This window comes from Anser cygnoides, chromosome 31 (genome assembly GCF_040182565.1).
Source record: "Anser cygnoides isolate HZ-2024a breed goose chromosome 31, Taihu_goose_T2T_genome, whole genome shotgun sequence".
Classification (NCBI taxonomy): Eukaryota; Metazoa; Chordata; class Aves; order Anseriformes; family Anatidae; genus Anser; species Anser cygnoides.
The window spans coordinates 1704801-1726560 of record NC_089903.1 but is presented as its reverse complement, the minus strand read 5'-3'; the positions used below and the strand labels follow the sequence as shown (position 1 = coordinate 1726560).

The following is a 21760-nucleotide window of genomic DNA, read 5'->3' as shown; positions in this document are numbered from 1 at the left end:
CTTTGATTAAAAAAAAAAGAGAGAGAAAAAGGGAGAAATAGAGAAAGAGCAAAAGAGCTAAGGCATTTAGATTATTTTAGTTTGTCAAAATATTTTTTTCATTCGAAAGCAAAATTTACCAGACATAAATCCAAATATCATTACTTTTACAGTTATTGTGTTATTGAAAATTTTCTGTTAAGTGAATACATTTTGTTTTCACAATGTGCATGTTATTTTTTACCTTATTGAGGATAAGTGTAGTATTTTTTTATTGGACAGGGGTCTGCGACAGTTGTGTAACTGTATTACAAGAAAATGCACTGCAGTAGCTTAAAGTAATGAGGAAGAGGAGAGCGGCTGATGCTCCCTTCTTCACAGCGATAAATACCCACCTCTTTGTTTCTCTATGTAAGAGATGCATCACTTATTAAGTCACAATGTAGAAATGTAAAAGTATGGATAAGGATTAAATATTAAAAAAAATATTGAATTTAGCCTAATAACACTTTCAATCTTCAGAAATCAATTAGTGTTCATATTAGCATTTCTTCTGGATAGGAATACCAAAAAAATCTTGGTAAAGCTGGTAGGAAACATGGATCAGTAAATAACTACTTGGAATCTGTAATAATGACTTCAAGTTTCTTCTCAGTGTTTGGATTATAGTGGAACAGCTTTCTATATCATAAAGCATTTTTCCCAGTCTTCAATGAAAATTCATTATAACTTATAGAGATATATTGAAATAAGCTTTGCCTTATTTGTGTGTGTGTGTGTTTTCCCAATGGTACTAAACCATTGAAACCACTTTTCTTTTAAATCTTTATTTCTTTGTAATGGATATGCAAAATTCTCAAATAGAACATAGTGGATTGCAGTGCAGTGTTAAACACTGTAATGATTTAGCCTCAGAGGAACCTGTAAATTGGGAGTCTACCATCCAGATATTTGACTGTAGAAGTGGAATCCTTGTGATATCAATAAATTTTGAATTCCTTAATTTTCTTAGAAGCAACATGGACCAACTTAAGCCAAAGATGTCGACATCAATGTCGACATCAATGTTGACATCTCTGAGACTTAACTGAAGTTTGAAATGTTGGGGCTGAATAGCACATTTATGTATTTGAAAATGGGTGTATACAGTTTTTGTATTACTTCTTTACAATATTAAATTTTATTTAAGTATATTAAGGGCTCTTGAAGTTAAGAATTCCTTTCTCTTTCATTGGTAGCCAATATACATGCATATCTCTGACTCTTCCTTACAAAAAATAAATGTAACTAGAAAATTTTCAGATTTTTCTTGCCAGTTTTAGCTGTACAATGCTGTACAATTCTGTAAGGTAATACAGTAGAATAGCAAGACAGCATCCTAAGTTGCTGCTCTCTAAATTGCATAATCAAAGGGACTAGTTGGGCAGCATAATGTTATTATAACATTATCTTATGTTTTGTTAATTCTTCAATAAGCAAAAGAAATCTCATGTATTGTTTTCAAAAATCTCAGAATTGTAGATTTCTGCATATTTCATGTCTCTGAAAGCCAATGCAGGACAAAATGTGCTGTTGAACTTAAATTCTGTGGACCTGAAAAATGCATATGAAATATGAATGCCATGTACCTACCTATTATAAATAACCATCTGTCCTCTATTGTGAATGTTTTGCAAAATATTGCCTACTGATCTATTCCATGTTGATATAACATGCTAATTTCACATGTCCACATTTAAAATATTTAATGGAAATTTTGTGAAAAACTTGTGAATATAAAACAATTTCCACATTTTACAAAGCCTACTAAGAGGTCTACTCTTTTTAATTAAAGTGCCTTTGGGGTTAAATGTTATAAATGTGCAAAATACCATAGTATTTGCTTCCTTTATATGCACATTGTCCAGCAATACTGATTACCTCTGAGATTATAAGAAATTATTAACATTTTCTGAATGTTTTGTTTTCTAACAGTGACCATATTTGTAAGTTCGAACTCACATAAACGGAACTTACAGATAATTATAAGCATTTTTTTCTGCATGCATTGAATAAAGTCACAAGACAGTGCAAATGTTCAGATAATGTGTATTCTTTCCAGGGAACTGTTGTAGAAAACTACTATTATTGTTGGTACATACAGTAGTTACTGTTTTGTACAGTTTACAGACTTGTATTGCTCTAATGTTTGCGCATGTTTTCATGAACATTCCCTTTCTAAGTTATTCATCTATACCAAGTTCCCTCATATGTTCATAATTATTTCCAAGTGTGAACTAAAAACAGAAGAAAAAAAACTAGAAGAGTTTAAGTTTAGGTTTTTCTTTTCAGCATTAAAAGTGAATGTGGTATATAACTACTGTGAAATTCAAACTGACAAAAATAGCAATATCTTTCAGGAAAAATACTTTAACTGTGTGATGCATGTTTTTGACCTCTCATTTTTATAACCAACATGTAGAAGAGGAGACCCTGAAACACTGCATCTTGTCCTTTATTCCTAGGAGAACAATTACAATTCCACATCGTAAGAACTCCTCCAGGACTGGGAAATGTTACTGTTGAGTGGAAGATAGTAGGACATAATGTAAAACAAAATTTTGCAAACTATTCTGGAATACTTTTTTTTCCTGAGGTAAGTCCATAAACAGTGATGTTGGCTACAGGAAAATAGTGTGATTAGAACTGATCTGAGAAAAAGTGTGCCTTTTCAACAGTCCTTCTTTCTTGGTTTGATTATTTAATTTCTCACTTTTTGACTTACAAACTGGAGGGAGCTTACAATTCTTGATACTTAACTCTTCTTAAAGAAATTGTTCAAAATACTTGTCATTATGATATCACTTGTGTTTTATAAAATAATGGCTAATCAATTTACCCTTAAAACAAATAGGGGACGTTGAATACAACAGTGTATGTTGATCTGCTGGATGACCATATTCCTGAAGAAAAAGAAGAATACCAAGTCATCCTATACAACATCAAAACAGAAGGTAATGCAGAACTATAGCCAGCTACATCTTAAAAATACCATTTAATAATATAATATTTTTAATTTTATTATTTCATTTTGGAGGTATAGGACTGAGCAAACTGCAGCTGGTGCAAAGTACGCAAAGTTCATTAACATTTTATTGAAATAGGCTTGGTCCTTATGTATGTATATAGAAATCCCACCGTGTCTCCACAAATACACTTAAATGGTTTTCAATCCTGATTTAACTCTGCCTATTTAATTCAATGGTTGTTTCTTCCCTTAATCTTAATGCAAACTGAGTTTACTAATATGTCATGGATAGAGTTGCCATGAAACATGCAGATATTTTTATCTTTTTAAACAATCTTGTCAAGCTGCAGACTTACTGATCTGTCCCTGAATTCAAGGTGGTCAGAATATTTTATTCTTGCCATTAAAATTATAGTGAGAAAAGAAGCCTTAAACTGCATCCGTTCTGAAATACCTTTTTTCAAACTGAAATTAATGTCCAAACACCAAACTAACTTGGCATGGATTGTGTTGCTGCGAGGTGCCTTATCAACTTCCGAGAGTCACTGTGGCCCAACGGGATGAGCAAAATTATTCATCAAAGCAATAGTTGGAAAACATATCAGTTTATTGATGTAATGATTGTGAAGTGGAATATCGTTTTAAGCTTTTGGAGGTACTTCCTGGGAAAATGGTTTATTTCCTTTTAAAATATAGGGAAGTTGATATTTGGCACTGGCCTGTTAAGTTTTCTTATTTTTTAATACATTTTTGTGACTTTGTACTTGGTATGCATAAAATTTCTGTTTCTATTTGTTATAGAATGTAAGTATATATATGTGTGTAGGTCCCACACCATCCACATACTTCAGTGAGCTTTGGTTTCGTGGTATTTGCATGGCTACTGAACGTTATTTAAATGTAATATTAACAATAATGTAAGACAAAAATATTAGTTGCATAACACTTCATTCACTGCAGTCCACTGATTCTCTTGCAGGAGTTTCTTCTACAGGTGCTGCTGTTTTGGATAGTCAAGGATATGAAGCTGTTCTAACAGTAGAAGCTAGTGATGAACCACATGGAATTTTGAATTTTGCTTCCACATCCAGGGTGGTTTTAATCCCAGAAGAAAACAAAACAATTCAGCTTTTTATTAACAGAGAATTTGGATCTCTAGGTCTGTATAACAACTCCAAGAGAAAGGAAGTTTTGTTTTGCTTATCATTAGGCAAATAAAAGCCATGATAATGAAAGTTTGGAAAAATCTTTGTTACAGTTGGTATTTTTTTCAGAACTTCTAAGCTTCTTTCTGCAGACTTGGAAACTAAATATTACTTATTACTAGAGTCATAATCCTCATTAATACAGCAAGGGATCTGAAAGCTGTAACAATCAGGTGGCTATTAAGGTTACCATATTTTTGTCTAATGAGTCTGTCTCAAAGCATTAGTCTCTTCAGAAAAAATAAAAAACATGAGAAAAGTGACATGTACACACATCCCACATATTTTTTCTCTGAATTTCAGGAAGTCAGCACCTTAGGAATGTCACATGGAAAAAGTTGTGTCCAGACCATTGAATTCAATTTATGTCTCCTCTGACAATTTCTGATTCCTCTTTGAATCAATTTATCCATTAACATCCTTTAAACTATATAGTATTCAATTCTACAATACAATAGTGTGCTTCATGAAAAAAAAAAATGAATCTTGTGTTTGTTGCCTGAAAATAGCAACTTATGTTGTGAGAAAACATGTATAATAATTTCCTATTTGCCTTTTTGGACTATATTTACACCTCGGTGATAATCTGGCTGTTTCTTTTGCCATACTTGTTTTGAAATGAAGTAACATTTACAGTGCTTTTCAAGATCTGGAGACACCAGAGAGTTTTAGAGACATTTTAATGACACTATTTTTCCATTTATTTTTTAATACCAGTCCATACTCTAGTGTACTCTTTGAACACTATTCAGTAAACTAATGTTTTAAGATAATTGTTCATAGTAAGTGCAAGATCTCTCACTGAATTAAAATAAGCATCGTTACTTATTTATTAATTAGGACTCTTTTATCTCTTACATTTTATTTCATATAGAGCAGCTTTTAATTTCATCTATCATTTTATTTCAGGTTCATACTCCTTATGTTTGCCACTTGACTTACCCTACCAGATTAGCGAGAGGTGGCTTTATTCTCAAAACTATAATGTATAACTTTTCTGCTTGGTAATATTTATCCATGTGTCCCCTAATTTTGTTCTCTATTGAAGTTTGTCAATCTACCCAGGAAAGTATCTAGATTTATTAATCTGTGTTTCCCAGCACTGTCTTTAGAGCCTTTCTTAGATATCTGTCATTCCCAAAAAGTGTCCTTGTTGCAAAAACTCATATTAATGGTACATGAGATGTCCCAGTTAGTCTTTCAGCAATTTCATATTTATGGTCCACAGAACTTCAAATTTCTGGATGCATTTGGACCCAATGATTTTTGAGTCCTATGCAGACAGACAAGTCAGCAAAGGTCAAATTGAAGGCATATTGATAACGGTAACAAAGGTACACTAGCTCCAATGTACTTTGGATAACTCTTTTAATCCTTCTGTTTTGCAGTTAGTCTTTTTATTTTGTGGATGAGAATTTGATCTCTTGTCTTTATCCATTCCAGTGAACATTATATAAGAACTGAAAAACAATTTTTTTTTTCTTTTTTTTTTTCTCCTCACAAATTAAACAGGTACTATCAATGTTACTTATGCCACAGTTACAGGATTGCTCACTGTAAGTAATCAGACAGAAGAGACTGTGGCTGAACCAGGAGCTGATTATGTACCTGCTTCTGGCTCACTGATTTTAGAAGAAGGAGAAACATCAGTTGCCATAAATATTACTATTCTAGAGGTAACCTCTAAACCCTTTAATTCTGTACTTTTCTGTATGATTTCAAAAGGGTAATATTTTGGGAACTAAAGCTTGCAGCCATTATTTGAAGCCCTGTGTTATATTTCACTATCATTTAGAAAGATGGTTTCAATCTTAATATTAAAATCACAAGGGATCAAATAGTCACAGAAAGCAGCTCTACCTCTGTCTAAAGGTAATAAAGTTGTCTCATTAAAACTTTACCAACTATCTAGTAGTATTTAGAACAGTGTGCTTCATGGCTGGCTACAGGCTCATACTTTTTCATTGCTGGAGATACATGCCTCTAAAATCGGTCAGTAATTTATTTGCAAGAATAGTTTAGCGTCACCACAGGATCTTTTTCATGATATATAATGTCTTACTTAATTCTTCCACGATAATCAGTTTCAGACCCAATAAAATTATTTCAGGAAAACAGAAAAATGAATTCTAGTGTCACAGTAATATTAGAGACTTGTTGTGTGATCCTTTTTGGTGACTTCTGTGGAAGTTTCTTAAAGGACAATGAGAAGAGGATGTACTGTATTTGTGTTTTGCAGGATGATATACCAGAGGTGCAAGAATTCTTCTTGGTTAATTTAACTTCAGTGGAACTCATCATGAACCATTCAACGTCATCCCCACCTAAGCTAGGTAAAAACATCTTATAGCAAATTATTTTTACTTTTCCTTTTTAATGGTTTATATTATATTACCTTGGGAGATTACCATTATTCCTCTTACTTACCAACTATGCTGAGATGAGACATGGTTATTTAGAAGAAACATCATAGAATATGAAATAGATTTATTATTACACTTAATCTCTTGCTTTTTAAACTCTGGGAAAATTTAAATTAATTTTCGTAGAGGAGTTAGTAATTATCAGTTGGAAAGGACAATTATTTGAAAAGTTTATTGGTGATTTTTTCATCTGATTTTCATTTACAAACTACAAAATGGAAAAAAAAAAGTAAAAAAAAAACTTTATGTGGCTACTCTGCTCACTCTTTTAAAAAAGTCTGTTTTTATTCTTTTATCACTTTTAGGAAACATATTTTATGGTTTTCCTACTCTTGCAATGATCTTTATTATTTGCTTAGTCTGCTTCTCATTTTGCTTCTTCAGAATTCAGTAGAATAGTAGTCATTAGCTTTAAGAACTGTTGGATTATCCTGTGGTACTAAAGACTAGTTATATAATGTCAGACATCTTCTTTGACTCTTTTCCCTTTTCTTTGCATGCTTATAGAAGTGACTGAGTTAATTCGTTACAGATTGAAAGGTAACTTGCAAGACTCATTGCTGATTTGTGAATAGTTGAGTCTAAAATATGAAAGGAGTAGCATATAAGAATGAAAGATTCATCCAAACTAAACAGTGTTGTATAGTCTCACTTTCTCTTTGGCTGTCTCCTTGAACCATGACCATTTAACACTGATGTGACACTGCATTGGGTCAGCTTTACTTACAATGAGAAAATAATAGTTTTAAGTCATAAGGAAAAAATGTGTTCACATAACATGTCAGTGAATTCTTCTGGTAGAAGAAATAGCCTGACTCAAATACGTGTGTCCGCGTGTGTGTCTGTGAGCAAACTCTTACAGATCCTGGGTGAACAGATCTGACTTCAGGGTGACATGAGAAAATGCAGGAGTGAAGCAGAAATGTCTCTAATTGCCATTACTCCCTCAGGATTTGTAAACCTCAGTAACACTTCTGTTGTCTGTGTAGAGCTATTGCTCATCGTCATCTCTACCTCATAGTGACAGGCTTAGATTCATGGCAATAATCTTCTACTTTTGTTCAGTTTTATCTGAATTGATGGAAAAATGTATATGGATCTAAACATAATATACTTATGGCAGACTCGGTGAAGTCAATTTGGTTTTAGAAAGTAAGTTGAAGTTTATAAAAAGTAAACAAGTAAGTTAAGGTAGTTGTGTGGTGCGGTTGTCTGAAAAACAACAACCTATTTTCTGAGAAGTATTAAGTTTTGACTGTAAAGTTCTGGTCTCTGAAGTTAGTAGACTTTTCTGACATTAACCTATTATTTGGTGTTTTTCACACTGCAGTGTATTCAATTACGATTTCAGGCTAATTGTAAATACCTGTATGTCTTTATGGAGCAGTAGAATATTACAGTATGTGAACACCCCACAAATAAATTAATAGTTGTGTATTTGTAGTGAAATCTGAGGTGTGCCATTAGAATGTATGATGAGGCACTGAAGCACAAATAGAAGATGAAATGCTGAATCATTTATTATTCTTCCTCATTGTCTTTCTCATACTCAGAATGGCAAATGCAAAATATTGAATGTCATTGTAATAAACACTTATAGTGAAGACAAATTAAGATTCCATCGCAAATCTAGACTTTATTATTTTCTAATGTTTTATGTGCTGTTTAACTTTCTACATTTTCCTTAGTCTTTTTTTTTTTTATGCATTATTAAATATTACAGTGCTAATTCAAGACGCATTATTGCACTTCTAGTAGTAAGGACTCTTTCCAGTTATCTTGCCCACTCCCATTTTCTCCTACACATTTTTTGTAAAGACACTGTAATATTAGTACCGATTGAATAAATGCTTCTGTGATTCTTGAAAATCAAGAAAATTGATTTTATTGTTCTTTAATTTTTGTCTTTCTGTTTTGCCTTTTAGATGTGGAAGGTTTAGCTTCTCAAATTGTTATCGATGCTAATGATGGTGTAAGAGGAGTAATTGAATGGGAAGGTACCAAGTAAGTCTCATCTTCCTTGAAGAACTTACTGTGCCAATTAGTGATTGGTGTTGCCCATTTTCTTTCTAAAAGTAAAACTCCTGTTAAAAATAGGGCCATGTCTTTGAGATGGTAAAGTAATCATTCAATTCAGCTGAACTAGAAAGTGGGATTCCCACACTGAAAACAAAAATTCACTATTCATCTAATCAGAATTCTTTTACTTATTACTACTTTCACTGTTGTCCTTTTATATCACCAATTTGCCTAACCTCCCCAGCCTGCATCAACTCTTCCAGCCTCACCATTCATGTAAGCAAAAACCAAAACAAAACAAAACAAAAACCTCATGTTACTTAATTCAATTTAGATAAGAGAAAAAAGGTAAAAAGGATGCGTTAGAGAACTATAAGGTAGGGAATAATTCAGAGTGAAAATGTAATAAAAATGTACTATCTTTTTCAAAAGAACATAATCAGTGAACATTGAGAATTATTCTTTTTATTTTAGTTTTGAAGTTAGTGAATCTCATGGGAATCTGACAGTAATGGCTTACCGAAACAGAGGATCATATGGCAATGTGTCTGTATTTTTTTATGCCCAAAATTTGGAGGCCCAGCTGGGTTTGGATTTTAATGTAACCTCAAGGGTAAGAAGCAACTCTAAATCTAGTACTTTTTATTCTTTCAGCTTCCGTAAAAGAATATCTTCTTGATTATTCTGCAGAATGATCAGTAGTGATGCTAGATGTTTCAGCTTGTTTCAGTTGCTTTGGTAATCTAAATAGAATGAAATAAAAATATTCTTATTCTTACTATTTATTTCTTTTTTAAAAATATATTTTTTAATATAAAGCAAAATGTAAACTTTCAAACATCGATTTCAAATTTAATTTTGATTAGACATACAAACTTTTTCATAGACTATTTTTGCAACAGGACTTTCAAAATAAATTATTCTTTCTTGTCCTCATTCTGTAATGTGCTGAACCTTTATATTTCTGATTCAATCAGTTTATAAGGAACAGAGAATATGGCTCTTCCTATGCTTTCCCTTCCTTCCTATTTCACAGAATTCTGTTTACCGTAGTCAAAAATTTCTGTGTGATATTAACTGATGTAAGTATTCGGTGCTTTATGTGTTTCAACGCTAGACTCTTTTTTTTGCTGATGGAGAAAGGCATAAATCTGTTGATGTCATGATTTTTGATGATGAGATTCCTGAAGGTGATGAGAAGTTCCAGTTAATTTTAACAAATCCATCTCTGGGGCTGGAATTAGGGGAGAACACAACAGGTAAAACTTAGTTTTAATGTTCCATTTCTTTAGAATTCTGTGGCACACATTTTAATTCCACTTTTCTGAATAATCATATTTCAGAAAGCACCATTGTCCTGCTATGGTGAATCTTTATACTCCTTTGGAAGGTTCTGAAACATCCCTGTGAAATCTGTGCAATTAAAAAGTTTATATGTAAAGCAATGAATCAGAAAGCACGAAGATGAGTTTTTCAATGTGTACTACCTCACTGAACTGAGGTCTTTTTAGAGAGTTCATAATCCTTTTCTAGGAGAGACTATATTCTTCCTGTCTAGAGATCTTCCTAGTTAAAGTGAAATGCCTTCCCATTCTCTTCAGGTAATGTCATGGACACATAAGCATTATATACACACTAAAGGAAGAATGTATTTGTGTTTATGTTATGTATTATGTTACTATATATGTATATTTATATTTTACTATGTTAACCAAAGAATATTTTCATTATTTCTTTTTCAAAAGCTACAATTACTATACTTGCCAATGATGATGGCCATGGAGTTTTGTCATTCAATAACAGCAATCACTTCTTTCTGAGAGAGCAAACATCTATCCATTTGATGGAAAGTGTTGCAGTATTGAATATTATCAGAGAACCACCTCAGGGAATATTTGGCACTGTGACTGTTCAGTATCTTGTAAGTGAGATTAATTCTTCAGAGGCAACAATGGATTTGACCCCTTCTCAAGGATATATTGTGCTCGAAGAGGGAGTCAGGTTCAAGGTAATATGCTAGTTATTACCAGAGAAGTCTAGGAAGCTTTTTTTTTGGAAATATTGGAAAGATTTCAGAAATGTCTGTGCTTTATCTTCTGTTTATTTTTTCTACTTCTTTCATTCATAAAGTGAATTGAGTCATGAGCTGTGACTGATTTCCTGTTATTATCTGATGTGGAAGTGTGTGAAAATTAAATGGGCTCATCTTTAGGTGTTTCTTAGTTTGTAAGGGTTGAGGTAAATTGAAAACAGTACACTATAGATAACGTTCATGTGTGCTTTGGAACAGTTCTTTTTATGTAGTCAATCTATAGCTGAAATGCAAACTTACTTTAAATTAAAGTGATAATTTGCAAGCCTAATAGTTAAGATCAAAGTAAAAATCCCATTCTGTAATTTAACATTTTAGTTAGTCTGAACTAAACAGAATGTGCTGCAACAAATACAAAAAGTAGAACAGTTGTCTGTCTTAGGATTGGAAAATAACTTAAGTATTAAGCTCACTGCCTCTATACTGTCCTCACGAGAATGTCAGCTACAAAATGAACTAGCTTAAGTTTGTGAATCCTGACTCTTCTAAGGTTTAATCACAATTCGATTTATTTATTTTTGCCAGTAAAGCTGGTGAAGCTAGTGTTAGCATATTACAGGCAATAGGATAGAAACTGAGACAAACTTTTCTTGGAAACACTGGTTTTCAATTTCTGGCCTTTAGATGCATTTGGAATCACAATGCAGCAGATCTATAAGAAGTTGGAGCCTTCTTAATATAGTTGGTAAATATGGTTTATTGTGGAAATGAACAGAAATATAAAACATTGTAAATTTTGTATTATTTCCAAATGCATCATCACTAACTTTTTATTTTGTACAGCAAGGCTATGCGTACCTATGAAATTTTTTGCTTGTTTGAGTAGTGTGAAGGATGACAGTGAGCCCCAAATGAAAGTGAAGCACTTAGCTTTCTCTAGATTGCTCTTTGCTAGTTTGAGATTGCCTTTAGAAGACCTGATCTTCATCCACAGTGGTGTAGGAGAGGGAAAGAAGCATCGAGAGGAAAGAGTATTTCAAATCTCTCACTATTCTTGCTTTTTTTTTTCCTTTTCCTTTTCTTTCTTGACAGCACCAGTAGTGAGATTACCCTGTTTCCCTGAAGATAGCTTAGCTGCCAACTAAAATAAATTAAAACCAACTTAACTGATTACACTTATAGCTGTGTTGTGAGTATAAACTACCCAAAAATGTATGGAATAAATAGAGAACAAAAGTATGAAATTAGGATCAAAAACTTCAGAGGATCATAGGATGAGAAAAGAAAGAAAAGAGAACAACAACAACGAAAAGTGAATATGCTCATCTTAGTGTTGCACCAATGGAGGCCACTAGATGGATGGCTTTAGAACCTCAGTCTGAACTCAGTCTGAGCTTGCCTCAATTCTGTCCTCTCCAGCTTCATGAGCTGCTCTTCTCCTGCTATGCTATCCAAAGCCTTATAGTGAAATAAATTTAAAAAAAAGGTAGCACATTCTGATAGAGCTGTGTCATCATCTGTTATCATGTCTCAATAACATTGTATGCTTGTTTTGTTATCAGACGCTGCATATTTCTGCGGTACTAGATGAAGAACCAGAAATGGATGAGCACTTCATTGTCACCCTGTTCAATCCAACTGGAGGAGCCAGACTAGGCACGAGAGTGGAAACTATGATTACAATATTACAAAACCAGGCTCCACTAGGGCTTTTCAGCATCTATACAGTTGGAAATAGGTACTTTACACTGATCAGTAAAAAGGAGATAGTTGCTCATACTCCAAAGAGATAATATTTCTCTACAATTTTGTTTTTGATGGATCGCATTAAAGAAATTCAGCAACCCAATTTGTAAATCTGTAACTTTGAAAGGTATTGTGAAATACTATTACTGCTAAACAAAAGAGTAGAAAAATGCATAAAAAGGACTATTCATAATCCAAAATTTCAATTTATTTATTATTATTTTTCTTTATAAACTAATACTTCACTAGTGCCTACATATTCCACTGATAGTATTCCATGTTAAAAGTTCCAAACCTCATATCAGTGTCCAGGAAGTCATACGTTTTATAATTTACTTTCATTTTTAAACCTGTAAAAAATATACTTTCACTGAAGGCTGTTTTTCAGAAGCAAGTGACACATATGGACTGCCATTTTTAAAAACCATTCAGCTGAAACCATACAGATTAAATAAATTTACTATTTAAATAAAAAATGTATGTATGCTATTTTATTAATACATTGATATTTAGAGTTAATAATTTATATTAATATTTAATAATAATATTATCTAAACATTTATTACGTGAATTTAATATACTTAAATTTCAGTCTGTTTAAAGATTTTGTTGAATTGCCTATGATTTTGCATGATTGTAGTAAGGATCATTGGGAAACCCTAATTAATGTAGCTACCAGTCCATCAGATACTGAAACCTGTTATTAATATTTTCTTTTTATTTCTGTTGTATATTCTGCATCTGGAATTGTACAGTAAAAATCTTATTTTTATTACAGCAATGAATATACTATAAAATAATTTTTTCCTTATTTTTATGATTCTCACATTTAGGACAAATTTCATCATAATTGAAGAAGCCAACACTACAGCTTATTTGAAAGTTTCACGGAGTAATGGGCTTAACGTTTCTGTGAGCGTTGAGTGGGAGACATCATCAGATACTGCATTTGGCATCAGTACGTTCACTTTACAGAGAATGTCCACTGCTTTTGTAGAAGTGGAGATAGTAAGAGAGTAGCCAAGCATACAGGAGATGTAGCTTGGGAATGTAAATTCAAGTATTCAGACACAATTCAGTTAATATTTTCCTATGTAAGATTTAGTAGATAAAATACTTTAGCTGCTTAAGAATCACCTTGTCATCAGCCACTTCTGCCAGTTTCAGTAATCTCTATTTCTGTCTTTGCTGCTAATATGAACATTATTGTCACTAGCCATTTATTTATTTATTTATTTGTGCGTGTGTAATAAAATTTGTTCCATACTACTTGTAACTCAGGATCTTTCTAACACAGTATAAATGACATGTGACATGCAAGAGTCTAGCTCCTGGAGTTTAGTTCTGACAAGACGGTGCTTAGGGACCGTCTTGGAATAAAAACATGAACATGTTGTAAATGGGGAACAAAACATGAACATTTTGTAATTTGTCTTTTTTTTTTTTTTCTTTACTACTTGCTATCTAGCTAATTCTCTTGTTAGCTAAATTCCAAGATCAATTATTATGAGTCAGACTCAAATTGCCTATATGTCTTCCATGTGCAGTTGTAATGAATGAAAAATACATTTACTGCTTAACTCTCATTATATCCTTAGCATTGTAACATTTCTATGTATTTATATACACTTATAACAAATACTAAGACACAACTTCATCATTTCTCATACTAGGTCTGGCTTTGGGAGGTAAATAATGGGAATGGGGTTAGAAAAGATCTCAAGAGTAATATAATAGTAAATAGTGTTTTTATTTTATTTTATTTTATTTTATTTTATTTTATTTTATTTTATTTTATTTTATTTTATTTTTTACTATATTGCAGGGGGTGGTATCAGTGTCCTATCTGTCTTGCAAAGTTTTGTGGAAGAATCAGCATCTGGTTGGTGTTTCTTTACCTCAAGAGAAATCCTGTACGGTGTTCTGTTGCGTATGCCTCCAGCTTTGTTTTCTACTGTCTACCAGTGGAAAGGAGTATTTGTTCCTGTTGAGGTAAATGTTTGTTTTTGAACACCAGACATGCTAGTTAATAAGGAATTTAAGTCACAATCTTACTTTTTTTTTATTCTTCTTGCAGAATTTCAGTATGTGGAATCCTACAAGTTGTGTGTCTTTCCAAATTGGAGCCTCTTCCTACCTTGTGGTTACTCATGGAGGAGCCACACAGGGAGCTTCTAACAACAGTGTGTATGCATTCATGGCTGGACACAGATTGTTGTGGGTAAATCGATTTTAATTTTAAAATCTTAAAATAGTATGGGTTGGCAAGGACCAAGGGAGGTCCTCCAGTCTGGCCATGTTTTAGAAAAAAGCACTCTGTGTGACAAGAGTTAGTTTTGTGTCCTAAAATACTACATAACTTCAGTGATGTAAGTTTGTCATAGTTAGTTGTTTACATTGTTTGTATTTTTTATATATTTACATTTGAGGGTGCAGGGAGGATTACCTGGGAATCACAGAATCACAGAATTGTCTAGGTAGGAAGAGACCTCCAAAATCACCTAGTCCAACCTCTGACCTAACATTAACAAGTCCTTCACTAAACCATATCACTAAGCTGAACATCTAAACGTCTCTTAAAGACCTCCAGGGATGGTGACTCAACCACTTCCCTGGGCAGCCCATTCCAATGCCTAACAACCCTTTCGGTAAAGAAGTTTTTCCTAACATCCAACCTAAACCTCCCCTGGCGCAACTTTAGCCCATTCCCCCTCGTCCTGTCACCAGGCACGTGGGAGAACAGACCAACCCCCACCTCTCTACAGCCTCCTTTAAGGTACCTGTAGAGTGCGATAAGGTCGCCCCTGAGCCTCCTCTTCTCCAGGCTGAACAACCCCAGCTCCCTCAGCCGCTCCTCATAAGACTTGTTCTCCAGACCCCTCACCAGCTTCGTTGCCTTTCTCTGGACTCGCTCGAGCACGTCCATGTCCTTCCTGTAGCAAGGGGCCCAAAGCTGAACACAGTACTCGAGGTGTGGCCTCACCAGAGCCGAGTACAGGGGCACAATCACTTCCCTAGCCCTGCTGGCCACGCTGCTTCTTATACAGGCCAGGATGCTGTTGGCCTTCTTGGCCACCTGGGCACACTGCTGGCTCATATTCAGCCGACTATCAACCAATACTCCCAGGTCCCTCTCGGCCAGGCAGCTTTCCAACCACTCATCTCCCAGCCTGTAGCTCTGCTTGGAAGTGGGGGAAGAAATTCTCAAGCAATCAAGTCATAGAACATTTTCTGGAAAATGTATGATAAGTTATGTTAATTCTGTAAATTAGTTGCTTATATATATATATATATATATATAAAATATAAAGTTTTAAAAGCTATTTCATGTATAGTTTTATACATAATTTTGGAATTCTTAACATTCTATGCGTACTTTTTCTCACTATATACAATGTAATATAAAATGTATTTGTTTATATACATATGTAGATAAACATAGTCACCCTCATATTTCCCTTGCAGATACAGACTCTTTCTGTTCTGGATACCAGACGTGTGAAACATTTTGCAGTGGAGGAAGAAGACTATTTGATTATTGTGAGTCACACAAACAGTTCCAGTTCCATCCAGGTTTGAATATTCTTCAGTCTTCTCTGGCTTTAATGTGGGTAGTTTGCTTATTTCTGAAAGGATAATGAAAGGAAGTAAATCTATAAGCATGTATTTCTGACATATTATTTTTGTTTCTATTGGAAATTTATAACAGTTAAAATTCCAGACTTGTTTGGATGTATAAATACTCTCTACCTGAGTGTACAATTTACATCTGGTTTGTTTTTATTGCTACTGTTATTTCAGTTTTGAAATGTAGCATGTAAACAAAGAAGTAGCTTCTGAATATAAACCTGTTCCTCTGAAGAGCAGGCACAGCTTCTTGCAGTAGGGTTAATTACCAATTACTTACCAGTGGGCTTCTACTTTAAAGTACAGTCCACCTAAGAATATAGGAATTCAGTTCACCATAAATCTTCCCATTTTTTTTGGCATGTCATTTAGTTTTAGTTCTCTCGGTGCTAATTATGAATATATAAAGAAAAGATTTTTGTATTTCCACAGGTTTTCCAGTGGAATAAAGACATATTTGTTCTGCATCATCAGCTTCCACTTTATGGAGTTGTGGACATAGCCCTGTTTCCTAGAGGAGGCTTTACGTACCTGTTAGTTTCTTTGTCAAATACCAGCCAAAACATTCTCTTGTATCAGTGGTTGAACAACGAGTTTAGGAAGCTTCATCAAGTACCAGCAAAGGAAATAAAACATATGGAGTCCTGGATTTCTGGATCTGATGTCTTTGTAATTATTGCAAAAGGTATTTAGCAGAAAACAAAGAATGAGTTTGCTGAGTATACAATGGCTTGTTTGATAGCAAAGGCCTTTGTGGTAAAGGAGTTTAGAAAGCTATTGGAATCACTGCGGGGGTGACAGTACTCAATAAGCATTTAACCCTAGTAAGTATTTTATGAAAGTAATCTCTACTTTTTCTCTCAGAAAATAAAAGCCTTGTGCTTGTTCTCAAATACTTACAAAACAAATGAAATGCTTTCCCAGTAACAATGGGAAATAATAACTCTATTTAATCTACCTGCTTATCACACTCTTTCTAAGCTTTTCTGAGCTTTGTGCCACACACAGATCACTAGTCAGCAAAGTATACGTGTATTTTATTACAAGGTTGACATTTTATATGTCATTTTGTCTCTATGGCTACTAAAAAGTTTTTGTTGCAGTCCACAGGTTTCTTTGCAATTAGATGTTGTCTAATGTCAGTCTTAATGTTCTTGCATCGAAGTTATGCACCAAATAATAAGGAAAATAATACAATCAGTGTCACTTCATAATTAAAGCTGCCAGACTCTGGCTTTTGAATGGCCACCAGTGTGTGATTTAACTAAAAGGCAGCAAAATAATGTGAGTTTTGTCATTTTGTTCCTTGGTAGACTCTGGAAATTCTTCTGAAATTTTTGTCTGGGAGACAGGGCAGTCTACTTTTTGACACTTCCAATCTCTTCCAGTCCATGATGTAAGAAATATCCATGTCTTCATGCCTCCTTCAGGTTTAGGTAAGACTTAAATGAGATTTTTTTTTTTTCAAATCCTAGTATATAATGCTGGAATTTCAGAAATGCATGTCTTTATTTTTTCATATGTATTTATCAGACCTTAAAAGTCAGTGTAATCAGTGTTCTGCAAAGTGCACTTCTGGCATTAAGACAGTAACTTTTAAATATATGACTAAAAAAATATTCTCTTCCTCTTTGCTCCATGTAGTCCATGTCCTCCTAGCTGGTAAGGATATAACAACACTGTATGCTTGGAACTCTGAAGCGAACCAATTCTCTATAATGCTGGAAGCCCCATATGCAGATCATATCACTTCAGTTACTGCAAGGTCTCTGAACATCAGCAAGAGCTTGATTGCTTTGTCCGTTAACTCCAGCTCACAGATCTATGAACTGACCACTATTTCCAACCAGTCAGATTTTATACCTAGGTAGGCTTTTTTGTTTATATAACTTGTCTGAGACACCTTGCGTTTCTTTTTCTGTGATACTCATTTGTGATAGCGGAGACTGTTATGTTTCGTTGTATGGTGGCCTATTTCATTAGTGCTTGTTGTGGTTTAACCCAGCCGGCAGCTAAACACCACACAGCCGTTCGCTCACCCTCCCCCCTCCCTCCGTGGGATGGGGGAGAGAAACGGGAAAGTGAAGCCTGTGAGTTGAGATAGAGACAGTTTATTAAGACAGGAAAAAAATAACAATAATAATACTGATAATAGTATTAATAATAATAATGTGTACGAAACAAGTGATGCACAATGCAATTGCTCACCACCCGCTGACCGATGCCCAGCCTATCCCCGAACAGCCGGCCCCCCACCCCGGCCAGCCACCCCTATATATTGTTTAGCATGACGTCAGATGGTATGGAATACCCCTTTGGCCAGTTTGGGTCAGCTGTCCTGGGTCTGTCCCCTCCCAGCTCCTGCTGCACCCCCAGCCTGCTCGCTGGCAGGACAGAGCGAGAAGCCGAAAAGTCCTTGGCCTGGTGTAAACACTGCTCTGCAACAATTAAAACATCAGCATGTTATCAGCGCTCTTCTCATCCTAATCCAAAACATAGCACCCTACCAGCTACTATGAGCTACTTAACTCTGTCCTAACTGGAACCAGGACACAACATGTCATTCACAAAGAAAAATCTAAGTGTTCGACTCCTGGCAGTCTACCAGCACAGACAGCAAAATCTGGCCTGCTGCGAGACCAGGAGATTGCAGGAGATCTTCTTGTTCACATCGCACATAGTGCATTTTTGGCACACTGCAAGATGTTGCTCAATTCGTGCCTTCAAAGAGGACAGAAAAAAGCTGCATCCAGTTCAGAGGCAGGAACAGCCCTTCTGAGAAGCATGTCCATCCCATCATGCTGACTCCATCCCATGGGAAGGGCAAGAGTCACACACATCAGGCTGAGCCGCAAGCTCTTGAACCATGTTGTGGGCACAGTCGTGGGCATCAGGGAAGAGCCCACAGTCCCCAAACAAGAGGAGAAGCACAGCCAAGTCATTTGAAACCCAACTAGAATTGGACAGCTAAATCAGCTGAAACTGAGGTAAGCGCCAAGGGTGCTTTTCCCCTGCAGTGACATGTGTCTCCCGGCAAATGAGACAGCAAGGACTGCTTGGGCTGTGCCTCCTGCCTTGAACTCGCCCAGCTGCAAGCAGCGCTGTGCGGGAGCTGAACACAAGTTCAGCAGAAGCCCTTTGCTGCTGGCTGGATACCAATGTTTGCACGGAACAGCTCGGACCACTTATGGTAGTGCTGGGCTAGCAGCTGCCCCTGGGACACGGCGTGACCCACAAGCGGCAGCAGAGGCTCTCGGCCTTCTCTGAGGCTCACCAGTGCCTGCCAGGTGTGAAATTGAGTGTCTCCGCTCTGATCCATCCCTTCCTGCTGTGCAGGTTACGGTGTGTCCACACATGGATTTAGAACCTCAGCTTCCCAAGTCTTATGGCGGACAGAGTGAAATATACCCACCAGGTGCTGCCTCCTCTAACTCCTTTATGATATCCTCTATGATGTCAGGGGATGTTGGGGAAGATTTTCTTATTTCAGCATTGTCCTTCGCTGTTAGAGGACCTGAACAGAAAGTAGGAAGTTAACTTTGGCACCAGTGCAATTTGGAGGACCAGGGCTTCGTTTGTGAAGTCAGTGAAATGACTACCCACCCCTGGGATACCAGCTGGGCTCCAGCGCAGGAAGCAGCCGAGGGTCTGGCAAAGCCCTCCCTGGGGACACTTCTGCAACCAAAGCCCCGTGAGAAGTTTCTGTCCCAGCGCCATCTACATCAATAGCTCAGTAGGAGAGCATACCAGGGCTCGTGCCTTGACAGGGCACACACACGTGCCGGTCTGTACCCTCCCACCTGCAGAGATGCCTGGCTGACGTTTGGGCTTTGAGCTGGCAGCTCTCAAAGGAAGTCAAAAGCCACAACTTACCCAGGCCATCTCCCAGAGCTTCAGTCCTGGAACCCATCTGGGAGCCTGGATCACCTTCGCCTTCGGTCCCATCTGTAAACACAAGTGGAGTCCCTCCTGTGAACTACGCCAACATACTCCTTCTGACCAGAGTGACAGAGAATGCGGTTCAAAGAGGGGACTGCTCCACGGCACTCGTCTCTCCCTGCCACTCCAGAGCATCTTGCAAACAGTTGCTGGGTGCCTGCAGTGGCACCGTGCTGGTACAAACTAAGCGTGCGTGGAGCTGCCCGGAGAAGGGCCCTCCCCGTGCCCACCCCAGGTCTCAACTCAAGCGCAAGGTGCCTGCTGGCTCTGCAGCACCTAGATGCTCCTGCCTTCCGCTGACTTACCTGGCAGATTAACCTGAGGCTCGTGGTCCACATCAGGCTGAGGTGTCGAGTAGCCAGAGCCTACGAGAACTGCTGCAATCAAGCACAGAAGAGAAACATTCCCCGTGCATGGTGTGATCTACCTCTTCCTTAGTGACCTGCAGCGACTGGAGGGGGCTCAGGCAAGGATGTGGGACCCAGACACGAGCCAGGATTTCCAAAGCCGCAAAGGGGCCTGCTGAGCTGGAGGCTCCCTCTTGGCCTCTTCCCAAATCCTCTCTCCAGGCTGTGCGCAACACCCCGCAGGGACCACGCCGCCAAAGATGTGGCCCCTCAGGTGTTTCTTACGGGAAGATCTCTGCTGGACACAAAGGAAGACCCCACTGCAGGGGGAGCGTGCAGACCCCGGGAAAAATGATCATCCATGTTTGTCATGGAGAAGCCCCCTGGCCAGTGAGCAGCTGAACCCTTGCTGAGCTAGCTCAACAAACCCTTAACAAACAGCAAGGAAATGAACACGGACAACTTACCACCTGTGGGACCCATACTGGCAGGCTCAGGAGCAGGATTCCATGGAGGCACTTGACCAGTACTGCCTGTGGGCACAAGTGGGATCAGACACAGGTAAGGGGAGCTTCCATTGCCTCTTGGGGCCTGCCTCTTCCTCAGTGACCGGGAGGCACTGGCTGGGGCTCAGGTAATGACATGGCCCAAACAGGAAGAAAAGCCTGGGTTCTTCCCTCTCTGTGGAGAGGGGCAGGGGTGGCATCTCTCCAAGTGAAGAAATATTCAGGGCTCATTTGTGCAAGCCCCCTCACGGCACAAACGCACTTGGAAGACCCTGAATAAACTATTACAGCCCATTAGCCATCTTCCTTCAAGGAAGCACACTCGCAACGTACCTCGGGGATCCTCCTGAGGCTCCAAACCATGATCCAGCTGAGAAGCTGGATATCGAGAGCCAACACCGTCATCACCCATTTGGGTGCCCCCCCCCCCCAAATCCCCCCCCCTTTTGTGCCTCCCCCAAGTGATCCCACCACCACCACGGGGGGGGGGGGCACAAGGAGGGCAGCGCCCCCCCCCGCCTCGTCTGTGCCCCCCCCCAAATTTTTGGGGGGGTGGGGGCTGTTTTCGGGGCCCCCCCACCCCAAAAAAAACCACGGTGGGGTCCGGGAGGGAGCGGCGTTTATGTACAGGCGGGGGGGGGGGCAGAAGTGGGGGGGCCCCCCCGGGAGAACGAGGCACTTGGGTGGGGGGGGGACCCCAAAATGCCCCCCGAAGTCGTTTTGGGGGTGTGGGGGGGCTAAAATACCCCCCCCGGGTGTTTAAGGGAGGGGGGGCCCCAGAATCCCCCCCCCAAATTATTTAGGGTGCTGGTTGGGGTCCCAAAAATCTGCCCCCAATGATTTAGGGTGGGGGGGGGGGGTCCTCAAAATCCCCCCCCAAATCATTTGGGGTGGGAGGGGCCCTACAATGCCCCCCCCCAAGGCCCTAAA

At 37.6% G+C, this 21760-nt stretch overlaps 1 protein-coding gene and 2 long non-coding RNA genes across 3 annotated transcripts in view; 1 reads left to right on the top strand and 2 right to left on the bottom strand.

Moving 5' to 3' along the window:
- The window catches only part of LOC125180597 (adhesion G-protein coupled receptor V1), a 248473-nt gene extending 231575 nt beyond the window's left edge, over positions 1 to 16898 (top strand). Inside the window, 15 exon segments of the mRNA XM_066985287.1 lie at positions 2484 to 2614; positions 2873 to 2972; positions 3966 to 4145; positions 5704 to 5867; positions 6431 to 6524; positions 8540 to 8618; positions 9108 to 9246; positions 9751 to 9892; positions 10379 to 10641; positions 12228 to 12403; positions 13245 to 13369; positions 14237 to 14403; positions 14489 to 14632; positions 15877 to 15984; positions 16471 to 16898. Of these exon segments, the coding sequence (XP_066841388.1) occupies positions 2484 to 2614; positions 2873 to 2972; positions 3966 to 4145; positions 5704 to 5867; positions 6431 to 6524; positions 8540 to 8618; positions 9108 to 9246; positions 9751 to 9892; positions 10379 to 10641; positions 12228 to 12403; positions 13245 to 13369; positions 14237 to 14403; positions 14489 to 14632; positions 15877 to 15984; positions 16471 to 16731 (2273 nt within the window). The 3' untranslated portion in view covers positions 16732 to 16898.
- On the bottom strand, positions 14263 to 15992 carry LOC136787911 (uncharacterized). Its single transcript, XR_010826974.1, has 3 exons — positions 15858 to 15992; positions 15192 to 15344; positions 14263 to 14395 (listed from the first exon to the last, which is right to left on the bottom strand). It is a non-coding gene; the product is annotated as an uncharacterized lncRNA (long non-coding RNA).
- Positions 16899 to 18133: 1235 nt separating the features above from the next.
- Positions 18134 to 21264, bottom strand: LOC136787913 (uncharacterized). Its single transcript, XR_010826976.1, has 3 exons — positions 19642 to 21264; positions 19451 to 19552; positions 18134 to 18476 (listed from the first exon to the last, which is right to left on the bottom strand). It is a non-coding gene; the product is annotated as an uncharacterized lncRNA (long non-coding RNA).
- Between the last annotated feature and the right edge of the window lie 496 nt (positions 21265 to 21760).